At 37.2% G+C, this 16,130-nt stretch overlaps 1 protein-coding gene across 2 annotated transcripts in view; it reads left to right on the top strand.

Annotated features, from left to right (window-relative positions):
* The window catches only part of dip2cb (disco-interacting protein 2 homolog Cb), a 35,964-nt gene that overhangs the window by 8,508 nt on the left and 11,326 nt on the right, over positions 1-16,130 (top strand). For both annotated transcript variants that reach the window (XM_079875294.1, XM_079875295.1), the window contains exons 2-26: positions 1,896-1,967; positions 2,049-2,153; positions 3,297-3,422; positions 3,512-3,691; positions 4,121-4,255; positions 4,521-4,658; positions 4,862-4,981; positions 5,436-5,633; positions 5,727-5,818; positions 6,520-6,630; positions 6,791-6,914; positions 7,046-7,155; positions 8,094-8,196; positions 8,377-8,441; positions 8,549-8,642; positions 8,784-8,903; positions 9,030-9,144; positions 10,965-11,104; positions 11,283-11,419; positions 12,335-12,543; positions 12,634-12,748; positions 13,660-13,861; positions 13,958-14,058; positions 14,810-14,890; positions 15,167-15,290. In XM_079875294.1, the coding sequence (XP_079731420.1) occupies positions 1,896-1,967; positions 2,049-2,153; positions 3,297-3,422; positions 3,512-3,691; positions 4,121-4,255; positions 4,521-4,658; positions 4,862-4,981; positions 5,436-5,633; positions 5,727-5,818; positions 6,520-6,630; positions 6,791-6,914; positions 7,046-7,155; positions 8,094-8,196; positions 8,377-8,441; positions 8,549-8,642; positions 8,784-8,903; positions 9,030-9,144; positions 10,965-11,104; positions 11,283-11,419; positions 12,335-12,543; positions 12,634-12,748; positions 13,660-13,861; positions 13,958-14,058; positions 14,810-14,890; positions 15,167-15,290 (3,117 nt within the window). The remainder of the gene's footprint in view (positions 1-1,895; positions 1,968-2,048; positions 2,154-3,296; positions 3,423-3,511; positions 3,692-4,120; positions 4,256-4,520; positions 4,659-4,861; positions 4,982-5,435; positions 5,634-5,726; positions 5,819-6,519; positions 6,631-6,790; positions 6,915-7,045; positions 7,156-8,093; positions 8,197-8,376; positions 8,442-8,548; positions 8,643-8,783; positions 8,904-9,029; positions 9,145-10,964; positions 11,105-11,282; positions 11,420-12,334; positions 12,544-12,633; positions 12,749-13,659; positions 13,862-13,957; positions 14,059-14,809; positions 14,891-15,166; positions 15,291-16,130) is intronic.

Here is a 16,130-nt window from a genome sequence, read left to right as displayed (position 1 = left end):
GGTCAGCCATTTTCTCTTTATTTTTCCTCAAGGAGTTTAGACAAATCTTTATTTGCCCACTTTTAGTGATTCCAAAGGCTCATCTTGCATGGACCTTTTTCTGCTCTAATCTTTGACATGTGGTGCATTTCAGAAGACCCTATTTGCGCAACAGTGTTTTAAAGAGAGCTGTACTGTAGGCTGCTTTGAGCTCTGTTTAACAAGGTGTTTTCTCTCACAGATCTGGCTAAATTCACACAGCATTCTCTCTGAGCCCAAGCATGTAAATCCCACGAGGTCAACTGTTTCTGAGAAACCTTGCATCAACAATCCTCCCACAATCATTTGCTCAGATCACATGCCATTACGTGGCAATTCTAATGATCCGATAACCCGAAAGTAGCTAAAGCGTCGCAATGATATATGCATGCTTTCTAAATGGAATTAAAAGCTACATGTTTGGTTTGCTTTGACAAGCAGCCGTATCTAATAGAGTGGCCACGGAGCTTGTGTTCAGTTGTGCGTATGTATGCGCAAGCACTCATGAGACTGCATATGTTATCTTAGATTTGATTTGATTATGCGTGTGTGCGTTTGCTCAGGTTTTAGTATATGCATATTATGTTATCTTTGTGCACGTATATTATGTAAAGCTCAGTGCAGATTGACCTAATGGCCCAGTTTATGGTGTGACGTTTTCTGGTTTTCCCCTCCAGGTCTGTGTACAATCAAGCCTTCTCATTATATTAAATGCAGAAATGTATTTAAAGTTCAGATTTTCTCTCTCACTCTCGCGCTCCCTCTGATGTTCATAATAGAGGAGGAATCTCATGAGAACAGGGCCTCCATGTCTTCATTTCCTGCGGGTCTCTGGGGGGGCTACCACACCTATGTTGTCATGGATATCATTTGTGATATTATTTTGGGATGCAGGCACGCAGCATGTTTACACTTGTGTTTGTTTACTTGTATCCATCAGCCACACTAACTCAGTCAACACAGTCATTTGGGAAAAGACTCAGAGTTTAAAATATTAATTTGAGAAGCATTTAGCTTCTATCACTGTGTTCCACTGTGTATTCCGTGTTGATTTTCTGAGATTACATTATAATGTAATGTTATACAGCTGCATTGCACACAGAGGTCTATAGGGGTATTAAGTTACACTTCATGACTTGCCTTTTGAATAATCATATTACTATCCGGCTTTTCGTTTACACTTGGTCACATAAATGCCTCTCTTGCATGATTTTTTTGGAGAAAAAAGCGAATTGTTGTTGTGATTTAAAATACAATAAGACTTTATTATAATAATAATAAAAAGAAAAAATATTTTAAAATTTAGTATTATTACTAAATAAAAAAAAATGAAACAAGAAATATTAAAATTGTAATATTTCACATAAAAATTTTGTATTTAAGATAAATGATATAATAATAATAATAATAATAATTGTATTTTACAGTACAACTGTAAAATTGCAAAATTTATATTTATGGCTATCTTAATTTCTTCATGTTCAAACCTTAAACCATCAAGCCGTGGCTTATAATCACACTATGCCGTATTGTAGTTCTATTTTGATTAATCATGAAGCCCTCTTCAATATTCCTCTGGTATTTGGAAATATGACAGAATTCACTTCTGTGATGACTCCAATTAGTGCAAGACAGTGAAATTTTCTGTTGAACGCCCTCTCAGGCCCATTTGTTAACTGTTTGAGGTTCGCTGATGCTCCATCCATGTTGTCTAAAACCAACTTCTGAAGTGATTGATTGGCTAATATCCATCTTAAATTCATCTTGTAGGGCATTTTTATCCGCCTTTCTAGGTCCATGAGGAACTGCAGTGCCTGATGAAAAGCTTCAATGATGGCAATTTAGTTTGGGTAATGGTTACCTTTTCTTTTTTTCAGGTGACATCACACAGAAGGGCTACGAGAAGAAAAGATCCAAACTTTTACAAGCTTACCTACCTCAAACACCAGGTAACACACATACCTTACTTTACACAGCAGCCTAGTGTTTATTGTGTTTTGGCTACAGTTGTCCCTCTGTGTTTACTGTAGGGGCAGAACGCCGCATCCCTGTCACACCATCTTCATCGTCTTCCTCATCCTCCCGTTACCAGCGGCGACGGTCCACTGGCTCAAGGGATGAACGTTACCGCTCAGGTGAGCTAGAAGACAGATTTACACAGACACATAATCTGATTTCAGGAGACATAATACTAACTCTTGAGGCAAAATTGCCACCAAAATGAATAAAAATTTGTTATTGTTTTTTATGTTAATAACATACAATATAGTTAAGCAATATCACACGAGCAAGAGATGTTTTTTTCTGAATAGAAGCGCAATTGAAAATGATATTGATTTTAAACAACTGTTCAATAAACAAGAGGTAAATAAAAAAATTTGAACTAATTGGTCTAATGAAAGATTCAGTTATTCTCTCATAAAGACAGTGACTTGCTCTGTTCCTGAATTAACCAGTTGTTTGAATAAATACCAGCGGTTTTAGTTTCATATTTAAAAGTTAATTCGTTTTTTTCCCCCAGAATTTCTATATTAAAAATTTGGATTTAAATTATTAATCTCATAACAATTTATGCAGTTTACATTTGCATATGCAGTTGTAATTGCAATTTCTTAATTTTAATCAAATTCAGTTAGAATCATATTTAATTTATTGATTAAATGTAAGCATTTGACATAAAAGGTGATGCATTCAATGAGGTTTGTAAAATATTGTCCTTTATAAAGGTATAAATTACCCTGAAAGTCAGTTTAAGGGAACAAATATTGCCCCTTTATGGAAACATTAATTTCTGTTACTGTGTATTTTTATTATATAAACTGTATGTGTTAATAAAATACTATGTTTAATTTATATATATTAAAACAAAACTAATATACACAATAAAAATCTAAATAAAATTCAAAAAATAAATATGAATGAATATCTTTCAAGACATTTTATTTATTTATTTTTTTTGCTTCTTTTGTAATAAATACATTTTAGACGGTTGTCATGTATCTTCAGCATTGCAGAACATGTGGTTGGGTTTAGATGTAATCTGTGCCAGTGGCATTATTTCCTATATGGATAAACCACTGAATAAATAATCTCCCTAAATAAATCTCAGAACGGGCTAGAAAAAGAGCAACTCTACTGAACTTTATTCCACACAAACATAAACATAAGAAGCTTTTCAGCATGATGCACTGTAAATGTACGTATAAAATCTCTCTCTCTCTCTCTCTCTCTCTCTCTCTCTCTCTCTCTCTCTCTCTCTCTCTCTCTCTCTCTCTCAGATGTTCACTCAGAAGCTGTTCAGGCTGCGCTGGAGCGACACAGTGAGAGAAAGATGGCTGTGCTGTTGCCATCCAAGCGGCGGTCGCTCATCGGTCAAACCTCCATGGACACATACACACCTCCAGGTGTGTGGATGTGCATGTGTTTGTGTGTGTGTGAGCTGGTGAGGAAGTGTGTGTGTGTGAGACTGTTCTCTCTTTGTGTGTCTCTCCAGACTCGTCCTCTGGCTCTGACGCTGAGGGGTCTCTGGGGAGGGCGGGGGGTGTCAGCGTGGACTCCTGGATCAGCAGAGCTCTCCATGGCTCACCTTCAACATCATCGTCATCCTCGTCGCACAGCAACAGCTCTGCCAATGCAGCCCGACTCGCAGAGACCAACACGCACTCATACGGCCGTAAGAATGCATGCATATTTACTCACATGGCAGCAAATAAACACAGAGACTGAGAATCTGTCATGTGATAAATTGTCAACCAACTCCAATTTTGCTTTCACTAATATCTGGCACAGATTGAATATTGTTGCAAGCATATAGACAGGAAAAACAAGCCAATCAGCTCCTCATGCTCATGCTTCATATAAAATAAATAAATAAATAATTTTTGTTGCATCTGATCTGGGTCTCTTTTAAACTTCATTCCCTTATCAAGATCATCTCACTTCAGCCAGTTGGCTTCTCTTGCTCAACTAAGTTCAGCCAATCAAATCTTTGCACTCAACTCAATTCAGCCAATCTGTTCAATTTGCCCAACCAATTTCAGCCAATCAGCTATAGGATGCTATAATTTAGCCTTCTGTTCTCTCCTTCAATTTCTCCCCTCAGTTGGCCCGATGTCTCATCTGTCTCTGAAAAGGCGGGGCTTAAGAGAAATGGGTGTTTTTGCTGAGAATGGAATAGTTGGCAGGCACTCCAATGAGTACCAATCAGATCGCCCATGGTCGTCTCTGGATTCTGAGGGTCAGTATTTCATGAATCTTTTTGGCCAGAGACTTGTCTGACATATAAGGGATAGTTCACACAAAAATGAAATGCTGACATTATTATTTATTTATTTATTTATTTTAACTTTTCCTCCACAGCACTGTTTGATATGTATACACCTTTGTTTTATCTGCATGCACTTTTGCATCTCACTGATAATAGACCATCACATTTATTGGGGTAAATGGTTTGTTATGCTGTATTTTACTATACTGATATCCTGTTTGTTTGTGTACTGCAGACAGTCTGTCGGCCCCTCCTGACATCACCAGCTACATGCCAGACCCCGCCCCCATTTTTTTTCAACGCCCACAGGTCTCCATGATAACCAGGCCCCCGCCCAAATATGGCAACGCTGAGCTGATGGAGACAGGAGATGGTGAGTGTGTGTCCAGAGGTCTGTTTTTTAAATCTGTATTTATTCTGAACTGATCAAGTTTTGTAAACTTTATTCTGTGTGCATGGAATTAAATGAGTTTTAAAATTACAAAACAAATACTATTTAATCAAAATGTGTTTTCTCATTCTCACCATTGTGAGAATTTGTATTTGTAGTGTAATTGCAAATATGCATAAATGTAGGTGTGCCTGTCAGTAGCCGTGTGTCGGCAAAGATCCAGCAGCTAGTTAATACACTGAAGCGACCCAGGCGAAGACCCCTGAGAGAATTCTTTGTGGAGGACTTTGAAGAACTTCTTGAAGGTTAAAATGTTTTCACTATCTTTGTGCCTAATTGTTTGATTTCAAAGATGAATATAACTGTAAACGTAAATGATTAATATTATAAATATAGATGTTTAAATACCCACCCTGCACCAGTTCACAGAAACACTTCTTACACTTCCATAGTTGCTGTAGGTCAAAGGTCTTGAAATTCATTACTCTCAGATTAAACTCTCCACACCCTGCACAGAACAAGTTAATTTGATCTAGCTATTTTTGCAGAGATCCAGGTGAAGTGCTTAAAGGGATAGTTCACAGAGAAATTAAAACCCTGTCATCATTTACTCACCCTTGTGTTGTCTTGATGTCATGATGATCTCATGAGCGAGTAAATGATGGCACAATTTTATGGAAGAAGAATTTTTAGTTAAACATGGGTCTCATCAACATGCAAATGCTTTGCTAACCTTATCTGAACATTTGCCATATGCAGTGCAGCAGCCTGATCCCTCTTTGCCACGCCCAGAGGGGGCGGAGTCAACTCCCCTACAAGGAGAAGATCTCGTCGGACTCAAGAACTGCCCCTCCTCCCTGGAAGCGGCCCTTCTGCGCTGGGGAGCCATTGCACCCAAAGCCCCCTGTTTGACCACTACTCACAGCAATGCCAAACAACCATACACGCTTACATATGGTACACACACATATGTATTCATAGGCATTCATTTGGTTTAATTCTGTTTGGTTGTGGATACATGTTTATATCTCTTTGTTTATATGTTTGTAGGTAAGCTCTGGTCCAGGAGTTTGAAGTTGGCCTATAACCTGCTCCACAAACTGGGAACCAAACAAGAACCAATCATCCACACTGGAGACAGGGTAAGTGAGTGGTTAGTTTGTATTTATGTTTTGTCTTATACACTCACCGGACACTTTATTATGTATACCTTGCTAGTACCGGGTTGGACCCCATTTTGTCTTCACAACTGCCTTAATTTTTCGTGGCATTGATTCAACAAGGTGCTGGAAACATTCCTCAGAGATTTTGGTCCATATTGACATGATAGCATCACACAGTTCCAGCAGATTTGTCTGCTGCACATTCATGATGCGAATCTCCCGTTCCACCACATCCCGAACATGCTCTATTGGATTGAAAAATAATAGTAAAGACATTTAAAAAAGATATCTATCAAGTAAATGCTGTTCTTTTGAATTTTCTTTTCATTAAAGAATCGTGAAAAAAGTATCACACAACTTTTTTTCAACACTGATAATAATAAGAAATGTTTCTTGAGCACCAAATCATCATTTTGGAATCATTTCTGAAGGATCACGTGACACTTAAGACTGGAGTAATGATACTGAAAATTCGGCTTTGCCATCACAGAAAAAAAAAAAAAGACATTTTAAAAAAAAGTTATTTTATTTGTTTCTGTCAAGTAGATGCTGCCTTGGTGAGCATAAGAGACATAAGAAGTTTTTGTAACATTTTAAAGATAGTAATCAGATATAGACATTAATACAGACATATATTCAAGAACCGGTGAAGAATAAAGACTGTGTATGTGTTGCTACAGGTAGCTTTGGTTTACCCCAATAATGACCCAGCAGCATTCATGGTGGCGTTTTATGGCTGTCTCTTGGCTGAAGTTGTTCCTGTCCCAATTGAAGTACCACTTACAAAGAAGGTAATTTCTACTGCAAAAAAATGTCCAGCAATAATACATCCGGTTAGGCAGGACTGCACATATTCAGAAGATTTAATAATGAGTCATAATTAACCAAAATAACACCAAAATAACTTGTAAAATTGCCTGAGGTGTGTCCTCCTGCTCTCTCCCCTCAAAGGATGCTGGTAGTCAACAAATTGGTTTCCTGTTGGGTAGCTGTGGGGTTGCCGTGGCGTTGACCAGCGATGCATGTCATAAAGGTCTTCCCAAGAGTACTAGTGGTGATGTCATGCAGTTCAAAGGTCAGAGACATAATAATATTTGTTAAAACCTCCTGCACACAATTCTTCACAGAGGAACATTATATATTATAGATATGTGTTTTTTTCCTTACCAGTTTTGTTTGTGTGTGTGTGTGTGTGTGTGTGTTCAGGCTGGCCAAAGTTGCTCTGGGTGCTCTCTGACACCAAACATTTATCTAAACCCCCACGAGAGTGGTTTCCTCTCATAAAAGACGCTAACAATGATACAGCGTACATAGAGGTAACATACCATGTGATTGTGTGTCTAATTCATTTTGATTTTGATTTTATATAATTTATGGACATATTTTCTGAATTTTCTATTCATCAAAGAATCCTGAAAAAAAAGTATCACAAAAAAATGTTTTCACAAAAATATTCAACAGCACAACTTTTTTCAACTTTGATAATAATAAGAAATGTTACTTGAGCACCAAATCAGCATATTAGAACGATTTCTAAAGGATCATGTGACACTGCTGCATTTAGATAGACCCTAATAATCCGATAGTAATCAGACTACTAGCACAGTCGGAATAAAAAAGTCATATGTAATCCCGTCAGTCGGAAAGAATTGACCAAATTTGTTTAAAATTTAATTCGGGGTGGATTAATCCTTTTCTAATCTGATCGAGAGGGCATATAAACTTAATCAGATTGAAAACCAAAACTGGAAAGTACTGCACTTGTGCAATGAAATGGCGTAATGACGTATAACGTGAGGAACAAGCTGTTGTTGTTGTTGAATGAAGTGTCATAAATGAGTGTCGTGTCATTCTAAAAATTCTCCTTCCACTCATCGTCTCATCACTATTCCTTGTTTTGGACTCTCATCCACAGACGCCTTGTTTTGGAATGGGTGTTTTTACCGCATTTTAATATAAGTAGCACGGCACAACGGTTCATGTGCTCGTCGTCTCCTAATTAGGACCCGAAATAGATAAGTATCAAGTCTGTTCTTTAAAACAAAGAAAAAAATGCAATTTAGGAGAAAAGTATGCGCAAACAGAGGGAAACTCTGTATATACGTGCAGTGTGCGCATGTCAAAAAAATCTTTCCGATTTGAAGCTTGTGACATAAACACACACATGATTTGGCGTGATTTGTAGTTCATTGGCAATGCAATGATTTCATTGCGTTTATAATGAGAGTGGCCGTGTTTTGTGGTTGATTGACAGTATAAGACCTGTAAGGATGGGAGTGTGTTGGGAATAACTGTGACAAGGATGGCAATGCTCAAACACTGCCAAACACTTACGCACACCTGCGGATACAGCGAGGGTAAGATGCACACAGCTACATGTACAAAACACAATTACACACACTTAAAAGCACACAAATATCACACAATTCTAATTCTTAAAGGGATATCAGCAGAAATACTTCATCATTTACTCAACCTTGTGTTGTTCCAAACCTGTATGACTTTATTTCTTAGTGGTTTGTGTTGGTGTGTTTCAGCTGAGACTGTGGTGAATGTGTTGGACTTTAAGAAAGGCATCGGCCTTTGGCACAGTGTTCAAACGGTAATATCAGTGACTCCGTTTATTGATGATTTTTGTAGCCTACACTTGATTTTTTTTTCTTTTTTTTATCTGAAAAAGTGATTTCTTTACCTTTTCTCTCTCTGTAGAGTGTGTTGAATATGTTACATGTGGTCAGTGTTCCATATGCACTTATGAAGGTGAATCCTCTGTCCTGGATCCAGAAAGTCTGTCAGTACAAAGGTACGCACACACACGCACACACACACAGTACACATTTATCAGATGTGCTGGCTTTTGGTCTCTATGCTAACACAAATGCACACATAGTGTCACACATAATCATTCTTAATCAATAATTAGTTTCCTCCCATGTGTGTGCAGCTAAGGTGGCATGTGTAAAGAGTAGAGATCTACACTGGGCTCTAATGTCCCACAAAGAGCAGACTGACACCAACATGAGCTCACTGAGAATGCTGCTGATCGCTGATGGATCAAACCCCTGTGAGTGCGTTAACAATGAATCAAACCCCCTTTAGTGCTGAATCAGAGCCTGTGAGTGTGTTACTTTGTGAATCAAGCCTTTACGTTAAGTATATACAGTAATTCTCTCTGTCTTTCTTTTCCCAGGGTCCATATCCTCCTGTGACGCATTCCTAAACGTGTTCCAGAACATGGGCTTGAGGTCAGAGGTCATATGCCCGTGTGCTGGCTCCCCCGAGGCCCTAACTGTAGCTCTGAGGAGGTATAATATACTCACACTCTTTGCCCTGGAGGCACACATGTGCAAACGTCATTCTTGTGCTCAGGAGTCTGTTTTCAGTTTAAACACATTAAAATGGGAGGTTCTGTCTTTTGTGGTCACTCATTACAAACAACATAACCAGGCCTACGCACATTCATGCACACAGACTCATAGAACTATTAAGAAATACATCTGACTCAGATTTGTATGTTATATGAAATGTTTGATTAAGAACCGAGCAGTTTTCACTTCACTCAAATACATTTAATTGTGTTTGTGTGTGGTCTAAGTTTAAATACTGTTATCTTACAAGCAGACGGATATTGCTCTCGCATAGCCAGACTTTTCAATATCGCCAAAAAGTCTGGTTCACATTGCCAAGAATTGCCTGAATAAACAAAAAAGGTCCGCCTGACCGACGTGTAAAGTTGTCAGCCACTCTTCACTTTTATGTGTGCCATTTAGAGGCTGGTAAACCTGAAATCGGATACTACCCAAAGTGCAAAATGGAATATACAAAATGTGATCCCAGATATCTTAAATCTCTGACAGTAACAAAACTGTTGAATGCCCCTTGAAGCATTTATTAAGCCCTGTTCACACCAAGAACAACAACTATAACGATAACTGTATTAGTGTCCACTCCTATGCACACTATTCTGTCAGTTATGTTGTCGCTCCAGTGATGTCATTTGCCACTTTAAATGCTCAAGCTCTTTAGAGCATTATGGATTAGCTGTCATTGTTTTTATCGTTCATCAACTGGAGAAAAAAAACGTTCTGATTGTGATTCCAACGGTTCTTTGTGTCGTTGACGTTATAGTTGTGGTGTGGACTCTGCTATTCTTTTTTAGAACTATATCTTTATTGTTACCGTTATAGTTATTGTCCTTGGTCTGACTGTGTATGGCTCTTTATAGTGATGTGGAAATTTGTTAGTACTAAAGACCTGCACACCCTGACAGTGTGTCATGATGCATCTTGGTTTATTTAAAGAAAAATACAAAAAAAGCACAAAAAAAGCACAGTGAAGATATGTCATTTTAGGCTCATCTGTCATTTTAGGATTTTTTTTGCCTTGTAGTCTACCGTTCAAAAAGACTTAAAGTACCAGTACTTTTCTTTAAAAAGAAAGAAAGAAATTAATCATTTTATTTAGCAAGGATGCATTAAATTGATTGTAAGCACATTTGTGATTTGTTTTTTTACTTTCGATTCATCAAAAAATCTTGAAAAAAGATTATTATGGTTTCCACAAAAATATTAAGCAGCACAGCAGTTTTCAACTTTGATAACAATAATAAATGTTTCTTCATCACAAAATCATGTGACGCTAAAGTCTGGAGTAATGATGCTGAAAATTCTGCCATCACAGTAATACATTACATTTTAAAATATATTGAAACAGTTATTTTAAATTGTAATATTATTCCACAATAATACTGTTTTTACTGTATTTTTAATCAGATAAATGCAGCCTTTGTGAGCATAAGAGACTTCTTTTAAAAGCATTTACTCCAAACTTCTGAATCTCATGGAAATACCATGTGTTAGACTCTTTTGGTGATGCATTCAATGAGATTTTTGTGGGTGCAGATGCAAGAATCTGGTGGTAAAACTAAACAATGGTAATACTTGCACAAACCTTTCTTTAAGACTGGTTTTAGAGCTTTTGTAGCTCCAGGAGGCCAAACCACACAATTCCATATTGTTTATGAAATCTGGAAAATATTGTGTCTATGGTAACATAATATTTTAGTAGTGAGACATATGGACATGTTTATTCTTTCATTTGTTTGTATGCATGTGTTTTCTGTCAGGCCTCAGGAGGGCAGCTCTAAGCCAGCAGGCCGAGGGGTCCTGAGTATGACGAATCTGAGTCACGGGGTCATTAGAGTGGACACAGGAGAGAAGCTGTCAGTCCTCACCCTACAGGATGTGGGCACTGCCATGTCAGGAGGTACAGAGATTACGAGAACATGAACGAATGAACATCCCCAAAGCATTTAGATTCAGTTCCAACATCTACCTCATAAACCAGCCTTGAGCAGTTCAGCGCTGTTTTCCTCATGTGGCCGCAGACCTCATCAAACGACTTTATGGTTCTTGTAAAACTGACTTTTCTCCGTCTCTCTCAGCGTTGGTGTGCGTTGTTAAACTGGAGGGCGTTCCTCAGCTGTGTAAAACCGATGAGATTGGAGAGATCTGCGTGTCGTCTGTTGCCACAGGAACGTCATATTATGGGCTTACAGGAATGAGCAAGAACACATTCGAGGTGTGAAAATACACTATATTTCACTATGTTAATATATATATATATATCATTGGGTCAGTGCATACATTTTTGTTTAAGAAATTAATTCTTTTATTCAGCAAGGATGCATTAAATTGACAGTATCATGTTACAAGATATTTCTATTTCAAATAAATGATATTCTTTTGCCATCAAAGAATCCTGAAACAATGTATCATGGTATCCACAAAAATATTAAGCAGCACAACTGTTTTTTTTTTACATTGACAATAATAAGAAATGTTTCAAATCAGCATATTAGAGTGATTTCTGAAGGATCATGTGACACTAAAGACATGAGTAATGATGCTAAAAAGTCAGCAGGAATAAATTACATTTGAAAATATATTCAAATAGAAAACAGTTAGTTTTATGTGTAATAACAATATTACTGTTTTTACAGTATTGAATATATACAAACCAAAATGTATATTTTTATTAAATGCTGTCTTGGTGAGCATTAGATACTTCTTTCAAAAACATTTGAAAAAATCTTGTTGAACAGTAGTGTTAAACATCTTTATTTTATGTGGTAAAGTTAAACGTTGCTGGATTTGTAGCTAGTTTTACACGGTCTCTACATGAATGAATTTGCCAGATGTTTTTACCCTAAAAGCAAATAGCATTCGACCTGTTGTTTCCGGTCATTTATAGACATTAGTTGGTTCAAGCTGGTCTAGTTAATTATTTACCTCGACTAGCAGCTGGTGTACCCGTTTTTGACATGGTAGTCTATCTTGAACAAGATTGTTGGGGCTTATAGACCACCTTGGACCAACATAAAGCTTGTAATGTTCCAATAACCAGACTGACCACCTTAAGATGGTGTGACCTTTTTCTTGTTTGTTTTTTTAATGATACAATTTTGGTAAATATGTGTGTGTGTCTCTTGTGTAGGTGTGTCCAGTGGCATGTGACGGTGGTTTGGTCAGCGAGTGTGTGTTCGTGAGATCGGGTCTGCTGGGGTTTGTGGGTCCGGGTGGGATGGTCTTCATCTCAGGTACGCTGGAAGGACTGATGCAGGTCGGGGGACGGAAACACAACTCTGATGACATTATCGCAACTGCTCTTGCTGTGGAGCCCATGAAGTTTATCTATAGAGGAAGGTATGTATGAAAATGAAGACCAAAATAATAACCAACCAGTACTACTCTAGAGAGAATCTTGATTACAATGTGTCTTCTCACTGTGTGTAGGACGGTGGTGTTCTCAGTGACTGTATTGTATGATGAGAGGATTGTGCTGGTAGCAGAACAGAGACCAGATTCAACTGAAGAAGAGAGTTACCAGTGGATGAGCCGAGTGTTGCAGGTACACACACACTTAACCGGGCTTGAGGCTCAAAGTTTGCATTTTTACTTTTTTTCTTTCTTTTTTTAAAGAAATGTTATTCTTTATTCTCTATACTTTCTATACCCTCAATGATGCATTAAATTGTAATAAAAATAAATTAAAAAGTGACAGTAAAGACTTTTACATCGTGACAGAAATTTCTATTTCAAATCATTCTTTTGAAAAAAATTCACGGATTCCACAAAAATATTAGGCAGCACAACTGTTTTCAACATTGATAATAATAAGAAATGTTTATTGAGCACTAAATCAGTGTATTAGAATGATTTCTGAAGGAACAATGTGACACTGAAGACTGGAGTAATGATGCTGAAAATTCAGCTTCATAGGAATAAATTATCCTTTAACATATATTAAAATAGAAAACAGTTATTTTAAATTGTAGTGATATTTTACATTAGTACAATTTTACTGTATTTTTGATAAATAAATGCATCCTTTTTTGAACATAAGATACTTCTTACAAAAATATATTAAAAAAATCTTTGAATAGTTATGTAACCGTTTTAATCTGGTGGAATGATCTGTCTAACTCAACCTGAGTCTTTAGTCATTTTCAAGAAACTGCTTTTTTTTCATCAACATTTGACCCATTAATACTAACACTTTCTATTCTATATCTATTCTATATAATTGTTCTATAAAAAAAAAACTTGCTTTGTGTACTGTACTATAGTAACTGGGACTTGTCACGGCACTTGCATATTGTTGCCCTGTTGTTGGTTTAACTGCTTCTGTCGTTCTCCTCATTTGCTTTTAGGTAAAAGCGTCTGCTAAATGTTTAAATGTAAATTTTTGTTGATAAATATAATTAAGGTTGTTAACAATTAATAATGAAGAGTTCTCTGACCAAACCTGTGTGTGTTTAGGCTATAGATGGTATTCATCAGGTGGGGGTCTACTGTCTGGCATTGGTTCCTGCCAACACCCTCCCCAAAACCCCTCTGGGTGGAATACACCTGTCTGAGACTAAACAGCTGTTTCTGGAGGGGGCGCTACACCCCTGCAGCATCCTCATGTGTCCTCACTCCTGCATCACCAACCTGCCCAAACCCAGACAGAAGCAACCAGGTGCACAAGCCCTTATGTGTGTTATAGATAGAGCATGATGTGTTTGTGTTACATAGAGAGTGTTGTGTAAATATTGTGTGTGTGTGTTTGTTGCAGAGGTGGGTCCTGCCTCTGTGATGGTGGGGAATCTCGTCGCAGGAAAACGAATGGCTCAGGCCAGCGGACGAGACCTGAGTCACATGGAGGACAATGAGCAGGTAAATTCAGAGTTTGTGTGTCTACAGAGATGAAGATCTCTTTGGGTGGAACAGTTAAACAGAATAAAATCAAAATTGCTATAATAATGGCTGCGATTTAATAAATGAAAAAAATAGATGTGCTGCGTGTTTCAGAGTGAAGCGCAGCACTGTGTTTATTTACATGCAAGAGGCTCATGATCCAGTATTTTCCGTGTCTCAGAGCACCTCGGTATGCAGTAAATGCTGCTCCACATGAAATCATCTCAGCATCTGATATACTCTTTTTCATTCTTCGCTTAGGGGTAAAAAGAAGTTTGAAATACGTTTGCAGTGGTTTACTGTTAGCGAACATCCCAACTTCACCCATGCTTCTGGGAGTGTCGTTTAGATGAATATGTAAATATTTTGTCCGCACGCTTTCCTTTCAATAACAAAATAAACACAACAAAAATGACAGCGTTGTACTGTAAGATAAAATTATTATCGATGTTTTACTTAATAAAAATACTTAATTGTTATTTAATAATGATAGCCATAATAATTGTATAATTATATAGAGATAAATTCACTCTTTTTGGGGGCCAAATTGTGCAGCCCTACAAAACAGCACAGCAAACCTGGAGCTATTTAAAAAATAAATAACTGTAGATGGGAAGATAAGAGCCAAAAATTTACTTCAATTGACCTCCTAAAGGAAACCTTTACAAATAAGCCCTGTGTGTGTGTGTCTTTCACTCGGACTGATTATTCTTTCTCTTATGTGTTCTAGTTTCTCTTTCTGTCGGAGGTGCTTCAGTGGAGAGCTCAGACAACACCTGACCACATACTGTACACGCTCATTAACTCAAGGGTAACACACACATATTGCTTTTCTCATTTCCCTCAGCAATGTGTTTAGAAAATGATTAAAAATCAGGAGCCTTTCTGACCTCCATATGATTTCAGGTGTAGCATTGTGTTTCTATAAGTTTGTGTGTGTGTGTGTGTGTGTGTGTGTGTGTGTGTGTGTGTGTGTGTGTGTGTGTGTGTGTGTGTGTGTGTGTGTGTGTGTGTGTGTGTGTGTGTGTGTGTGTGTGTGTGTGTGTGTGTGTGTGTGTGTGTGTGTGTGTGTGTGTGTATGTTTCAGGGTGCAATAGGAAGCTCTCTGACCTGTCTACAGCTTCACAAGAGAGCTGAGAAAATTGCCACTATGCTGTATGAAAGAGGACAGCTAAGAGATGGAGACCATGTAGCATTAGTGTATCCACCAGGTAAGCACACACATACACACTCCGGCTAACTTACTTGAATTGAATTAATGAGAAGTTAAAAAGTCTTATTTTGCTCATACACAAATTAAGGCCTTTAAAATGTGTTAAATCAGAGCTGAAAGTCTGAAATTCATGAAGTCATGGCATTAAATCTTGCATGCATTGCAAAAAATGAAACATTTCCTCAGTACTTTTGTCTTGTTTTTCAAAACAAATATCTAAATATCTTTAAATCAAGATGCATTTACTTGAGATGCAAATTTAAAATCTTAAAATTTAACATGAAGTGATTTTATGATTAATACAAGAACTAACATCTGTCAGAGTTATCAAAACTTCCCTTTGAATTAAGTGTTTTTTTTGTTTTTTGTTTTTTTGCCCAATCGCACTCAAGTAAATGCATGATTTAAGAATCTTTAGACATTTGCACTGGAAAACAAGACAAAAATACTGAGGAAGAACTTACAAATCAGAAGGTACAGTAAAAGATATTTACATATCCTAGTAGTCTTTTTTTGTTTTTGAAAAATGAATTAAAAAGTAACAAATATCTGTTGTAAGTTGTATGTTCAAACTCTACAGTGTTGCTCATTGTGTTTCTCCTTAGACATTTACATTTAGAGAACATATTTATGTATTGTTCAATTTATTCACTTGTGTAAACAATTTATTTACTTGGTCTTAAAAAAGTCTTTAAAAAGTCTTACATTTACCTTCATAAAACCTGCAAAACCCCTGTTGATTGCATGATGTGCAAATTAATCAATCGAATATTTGCTGTGAAAAGCTCCCAAATGAAGATATTTTAAAGACAAAGGCACTGAACATACTCTAAAGTTT

This window comes from Squalius cephalus (assembly GCF_949319135.1).
Source record: "Squalius cephalus genome assembly, chromosome: 7".
NCBI lineage: Eukaryota > Metazoa > Chordata > Actinopteri > Cypriniformes > Leuciscidae > Squalius > Squalius cephalus.
Note: the sequence above shows the minus strand (reverse complement) of the source record. Positions and strands in the feature narration are given on the sequence as shown.